General features: G+C 26.9%; 1 protein-coding gene across 1 annotated transcript; it reads right to left on the bottom strand.

The window, feature by feature from the left end:
• Positions 1 to 534: 534 nt before the first annotated feature.
• LOC132917724 (uncharacterized) lies at positions 535 to 6,732 on the bottom strand. The gene is made up of 4 exons (XM_060978604.1): positions 6,143 to 6,732; positions 4,725 to 4,790; positions 3,862 to 3,966; positions 535 to 3,800 (listed from the first exon to the last, which is right to left on the bottom strand). The coding sequence occupies exons 2-4, from the start codon at positions 4,785 to 4,787 to the stop codon at positions 849 to 851; spliced, it is 3,120 nt and encodes a 1,039-aa protein (XP_060834587.1). The 5' UTR covers positions 4,788 to 4,790; positions 6,143 to 6,732; the 3' UTR covers positions 535 to 848.
• Positions 6,733 to 7,084: the final 352 nt, after the last annotated feature.

Genomic DNA, 7,084 nt, shown 5'->3' with positions numbered 1-7,084 from the left:
TCAAAACTGAAATTATAATCTTGAATATAATTAACTCACCTTCCCAGTATTTATCACATATTAATCAACTCATGTGAAGAAATAATTATAAATAATTATAATACATTTACATATTATTATATTTATAACAATTTCTTCATTTTAAAAAATAATTTTGTTAAACATGGATATTTATAATATCTTTAAGCCATTTTTCATTGTAACAAATGCTTACCCTTATTTTTAACTCAATATAATATTCAAAAGTAGAATTTTTTTTTGAGAGGATTGATTTTATTTTACATTTTAGGTAAGTAGTTATGTTGAATCTACTAGTATTTTAAATAAATATAAAACAATTTTTTCAAGATTTATTACTTAGGTCTTATTCTTTAGTGATAAATGTATAATAATATTATTATAAAATTTTTATATTTTATAAATAAAAATATACGATAATATGCTAAATTAATAGTAAATATTATTGAGATCTATTATTTAATTTGATTATTTTACAATAGGTATACAATAAACACAATAAAGAAAAACAGAAAGTAAAAAAAAAGGAGTAAGTTTTTTATTTATTAAGTGCATATTCAATAAAAATAAATATAAATTTGTACATATTATTGGTCATTGATGAGCTTATCTCTATTCAGTTACCTCTTATGATACTTATTAATGGTATAATCATTTGTTTAACTTATATTGTATACACTTAAAATTACAACAACAAAAAATTGATGTATTATTTACTACATTTAAAAAAAATTGTAAATAATATTAATAGGTACTTACATTTTAATATACTTTATTAACAATTAAAAAATAAAGGTAGTAGGTACCTTGTAACTTAACAGAATTTGTTATTATTTTTCTAGTTGTTTATGAAGAGTAGTAGACATTTCCTGATCTTCAAATTTACAATAATTATTGAAGACATCTAATTTAGGTAAATTTCTGCCGTATTTAGGATCAAATTTATTGAACGTAGAACGGTACATATCTTTAATTGACAACATTGGATTAATTTTCGTTAAAGTCTTCCGATTTTCATCGAACAATAAAGGAGACATAAACCTATAATTTATTCTGTTTATTAATACACTTTGTAATACTTCAAATGTAAATGTCTTAATGACATCTTTAACACCTTCTACACACATCAGACAACACGCCACGGTTACATCTTCAGAAACCAATAAATTATAAGAGCAAATTTTACTATTAGGACAGAGCGTACAACCAATTAAAGAACGACTACCAGACTTAATTTTATTTCTAGAATACAGTCCAAACATTTTGAATCCTTCCGGAGTAGTTATGTGCGTTTCTTTGTTTTTTAATTCATACAAGTCCAACAGACCGCCCTTAATCATGTCGCGTTCTATTTTTAATGTAGATACACCTTTTAAGTTTTTTTCTGGAGGTTTTTCGACTTTGACTTGGAGTTGGCTAAGATTTTTCCTCTTGATAGAGGTTATTTTTGGTTTTATTTGTTTATGTAAATATTTAAGTTTATGAATACAACCATGTTTATTTTTTGGATATATTTTATGATGATAGCTTAGCTGTTTCCTCAGACGTTTCATTTTTTTTTCCATTAAAACTTTATTCATTAAGGAAAATTCAGCCTCGCTATCATCTGAATTGAAATCAGACTCTTCTTCTGCTGATTCTTCGCATTTGGAACTATATTCGTAGCTGTACGCCTCGTCGTCAATTACATCACCAGACAAAAACTTATTACACAACTGTTGTTTTATTGGGTCATCAAAATCATCGGTTTCCGGATCATAATCTAAATCATCAGGCGCACCGCCCAACATCCACGGTTTGTCATCCCATCGTAACTCTTCTAGATAAAACATTTCCATTTTATCTATATCTGATATAAAAATACTTGCCCACTGTATATCCGTGAGAGCTGGACCTTCACGCAGCATCGCGGGTGTCAGCGTATAGTTTAAATGCAGATGGACTAATTCGAAAAACATATAAGTTACTTTTGCGTCTATCTTCATTTTCCATGAAAGATCACCATCGAGACGGGCGTTCAGCTGATTGTGGATCAGATTTTTCATCGCAGTTACCATACGTTTAGTTTCAAAAGTAGGAATAAAATTTTCCCAATAATAATTGTGATACCTTCGGTCATTTAAAATGAAAAATTGTTTACAATTATCGACCGTCAATTTTTTTTGATATTTATACAAATTATTATTTATTATAAAAGTAACAAATAAGTGAATATAAAGAAAATAATAATTGTCTAATTTTACGCAAAGCGCTCGAGGTACATGTTTAGGTTTAGAGAAATAATAGCTTAAACAATTCATGACGTCGACTTTGGTAATAACAGTATCCTCTACTTTTACAAAAGAGTTCATCTTCTCCTGTAAACCATAATACCATAAACTTTTTGCAGATTCGGAGATATTAAATTGATCGATTTCCGATATCCGCGTAAAAAGATATTGAAATGTATCGTCTCGATCTTCTAACAAAGCTTTTATAGTAAACTCAAATGCCGTACTGTGCATATTGAATTTCTTAAAAAAAACTGACCACAAGTCGTATTCTTCTCCTATAAACGAAATTAATTTACTCGCCGTATTTTTAACAAAGGCTAAACTAGCTGCCGTCAATATTGTACGGTTTTCAAAAGCAGCGTACGATTTATATAAGTCCAATATATTTATAAATATGAGTTTTCGATTTTCATTTTTACCGAAATCATTGTGTAAAATATTATGTTCTAATTTTTTGTACATATAATAAAAAACTTTTTTTTTTTTATCGCGTCTTACGCGCTCATCATACCCAAACAAATCTCGCGTCGATTTGTTCCAATAATTGAAAACAAGCAATTCCAATTCACCTTCAAGTAAATCGTAATCCTTATTTTCCAATTGTTTTACATTAACTGTTGATATCTTACTCTCGTCATATAATTTACTTAGTAAAAGTCGGCAAACGATCATTTCCAATTCTAAAATATAAATTTCCGGAATAGCGCCATAACATAATTTATATTTCAACAAATCTTCTTCGGAATTTGATTCTAAATGAACTACATCCCAACATATATCACGATTAGCGGTATAACGTTTAAGTGCATCGCCCAATTTAGATTTTACAAATTTTATAGAGTATTGATGTTTTTTCTCGAATGATTTTAAAGCGTCATACAAATTTACCATACCCTTGTCGGCAGTAATGTTGAAATATCCTTCTTTGAGATTAAAAATTTCAAAATGTTCTGGTGTTATAACTAATTGTTTATAAAACTTTGTCCGTTTTGGCTTGTATAATACTGATTTAAATTGGTCTTTCATTTTTTTGATATAGTTCAATAAATCTAAATCAATCGGCATATGTTTAGTATCTACATTGGCCGTTGATTGACATTTTGTTAAATTCTTAATAAAAAATGTACATTTCTTTGAAATATCGTCATCAACATTAACGCTTTTCTTGCGAGGAGGAAGTCTGTGTAATTCTATTAATTCTTTTTTTAATAAATTATCTTCATCATCATCGCTACTGCTATTGTAATTAAAATGAGGCCTATTTTTATCATATCTACTGGGACTATTATTATTAATATTAGATGATATACCCTCGTTTACTCTAACATTATCTTCTTTATTATTTAACGTTAAATTTGAAGTCGATGTCAATTCAATCCGTTTCTTCTTTTTTGGTATACATTCCAAATCATTGTCAATTGACAACAATGGCAAATTTTCATTCTTTCGTATGTTTCTCAAATTTCGTTTCATACCTTGATATTTTTTGGTATTATCGATTTTATGCATCTGAAGCAAAATAAAAATCGATTAATTGTATTATTAAATATATAAAGTATAAAAAACGTACGGGTTCTATCAAATTATCCACGCTAACTGTTTCGTCAATAAAATCTTCATTGTTATTCTTTTTGTCATTTTCGTCGCTCTGGTTTTCAATTCTTGTAGATGGTACCTAAAATAATGCTAAGTACGTTAATGATCAATTTTAGTGTCATTTAGAAAACGCATCATCCATATTAAGTTGTCTCTTTTATATCTTATACGTAATATGTGTTTAAAATAGGAAATCTACACAGCCAATTTTTACAGTTTATTTATTATTTATAATTAATACTATAGAAAATATAAATATTATTGAATTTTGGAATTTGTAGAGAACATAAACTAAACTTTTTTAAATTTTTTAGTTTAAAATGAATTGAAATTACTGAAATAATATAAAAAAATAATTTAATAGGTAGGTAACTAAATAAAATAAGATAACAATAAATATCAATAATATAGGTACTAATAATTAAATAATTTATATAAATTAACTAACTACCCCCTCGTTTCAAAATAAATAAATTACTTGGGCCTAGTTTATATTATTCTCTCGTATAAATGCAATTATATGTAAATTTTAAATTTATTAATTAATTAATTAATTAAATTTATATTTCAAATAAACTATAGTAAGGATTTGATAAGTACATTTTTTTTATTGTGCATGACGTGTAAGTTAGAGATAACAATATAATATGCAGGAATAGTGTTTTCTCAAACTATTATTATTTTGGCAGTATCATTCAATATTTCGAACAACGTATATCAGAAAATTAATATTTTATGAACGTTTAAATATTTATACTATAAAATAAAAAAATTCCTAAAAAATGAAAAATATTTTACGTGGCTCTCTTCATAAATAGTGAACTTAGTATTACTTACAAAGTTTTCTTTTCCATAGATAGTGTAATTTAAATTGTCAATGAAGTTACTAAAGATCTTCATTATCTATATAACAAAAATCAAAATGTATACATGATTAAGTTAATAATATAACATTTTAGAGACTTTGGTTTTACATAAAAAATATCTAAAATAACTTAAACTAATAATAGATTGTAGTTTTTTAATAATATATTAATACAAAGTAAATATATGATAAATAATCTTTAATTTGTGTCATCATTCGTAACATCTCAAATCACTATATTCATAAATATAAAATAGTAATGGTAAGCACTAAGTACAGACTTAAGATTAAAAAATACATGTATATTATCCCACAAGTCTACAAAATTATAATTTTTTATGTTTTTATTTATTTAAATTTTTTAATTTATTTCATTATAATCTCTTTTGCTTTAATTTATTCCATCTGTATATAGCACAGATATAGGTAGTACTACCATTTACAGCGGGCCATAGTATATGGTCAGCTATGGCTCGGATTATATTATAAAATGGATTTTATAATAGTGTAATATCATAAAAGTAATTTGACCAAGTACACTGTACACAAATTGTCCTTTTCATCAGTGATGAAGATTTATGTTGGGGGTTCCTGTTATATGTGTGCGAAATTCTCACCGTTATTTATTAATTTATTATTTTTAAACTTCCTTGTTATACAATGATAAGTGAGCATACCATTACAATAGTTATAGTTGCAGTAAGACTATTTTAATAAATAAATATCTATTGTTATTTGTTATATTAAATGTATACTAAACATGAAGTCCATAAAGTAATAGATGATTAATAGGTTATCTTAACATAATAAATTACCACAAATTAGAGCAAAACAAGTATGTGCTACTACTGCTACTGTACCAAAAAATTCTGGATACGGCACCAATATTACCAATATTATATATAACAGATTAACCAAACTAGAACATTATGGTGGGGGTACCGCATCTAGTAGTTTAGTATACAGATAACTTAAAATCTGCAGTCAGTTAAAATATTAAATATTAGTATTGATTTTAAATTTTAATATTATATTTAAATATTAAATATAATTTGTTGTAATAAAAAGATTACTTTTTTCTCTCAAAATAAAACATCATTAATTTGTACAAGTAGCTGCATTAAATTTTGGCACCCCTATTATAAAACTCAAATGCCGCCACTGGTAAAATGTATCAATATCCATTTCTAATTAATTAGTTAATGACGTAGCCTTAAAACATTTGATGTTGAAGCCATTTCATCAAAAATATATAATATATAGGTATACACCTATTATATCATGGTTTATTATTGTTGCCTTAAACAGTATGTTTTAATTTATTTTTAAACTATTTTTTCACCAGTATTCGTTTATAGTATAATAATAGGTAACAGGAGTATTTTCTTACCTTTGTTCTAGTTAACAACAATTCGACGACTGTAATTACACTAAAACGGATCTGATATTCTACAAAATAGTACTATTTTATATTGATAAAACATTAAAAAATCAAAATTTTGTTATTTGTTCAATAGGTACCATACGATTTAATTAAAATAAAATAACTAGGTATATGTATAGTGCAATGTGCAAAAACGTCAAACGTTTATACTGTTATAGGTAAATTAGTAAAGTAGTAAGTAGATAACAGTCATAAACTCATAACATAAAAATACTGATTATAATCACTAATCACTAATCACTGATTACTGAAACATCTGTACGTATCTCTGAAACACAAATGTCACAAATTTGAAAACCGAATATTTTTGTACGTGACGCATCCCCATCCACACCACTCCCAGGCAAATAGATACCACCACCACACTCGGCTTTGAAATCGACACGTGTTTGTAGTTTTGTACTGTTTGTAGGTCAGAACTCAGAACCATAGAAAAAGAACATAGTTCTCTAAGTCCTGAATACGTATTACCTCACTTGTGAACCATTTAAACCAGACAACGGTCAGACATTCATAAATTTAAATATAACAGGTCAACACTGCAGTGTCGACACCGTAAGCTATGGTAACACTAATAAATATCAAATGGTTTTAAGAGTCAATAGTACACTACACCAGTGTTTCTCAACCTTTTTACTGTGGCGACCCCTTTTTTAAATTTAAATTTTTTAGCGACCCCTACATATATATTTTTACATACTCGCTTTGATTTAAATCATTCGATTGCGACCCTAAATAATAAGTTGGCGACCCCCAGGTTGAGAAACACTGCACTACACTACTACAGGGTTCTGAGGATTCAATCCCAATCACGAATGTGACAATATAGATACAATCTCACTTATTTTATAAAAAGACAGTGGCGTTTGTTTGGCGACAAAAATCTCA

Source organism: Rhopalosiphum padi, chromosome 1, assembly GCF_020882245.1.
Source record: "Rhopalosiphum padi isolate XX-2018 chromosome 1, ASM2088224v1, whole genome shotgun sequence".
Lineage (NCBI taxonomy): Eukaryota > Metazoa > Arthropoda > Insecta > Hemiptera > Aphididae > Rhopalosiphum > Rhopalosiphum padi.
Note: the sequence above shows the minus strand (reverse complement) of the source record. Positions and strands in the feature narration are given on the sequence as shown.

Excerpts from the sequence above, each read along its gene's own strand:
- LOC132917724 (XM_060978604.1), bottom strand. The coding sequence starts at position 4,787 with ATGAAGATCTTTAGTAACTTCATTGACAATTTAAATTACACTATCTAT. Across the intron at positions 3,967-4,724 it reads TCTATGGAAAAGAAAACTTT|GTACCATCTACAAGAATTGA; the intron begins GTAAGTAATACT and ends GCATTATTTTAG. Across the intron at positions 3,801-3,861 it reads TGGATAATTTGATAGAACCC|ATGCATAAAATCGATAATAC; the intron begins GTACGTTTTTTA and ends ATTTTGCTTCAG.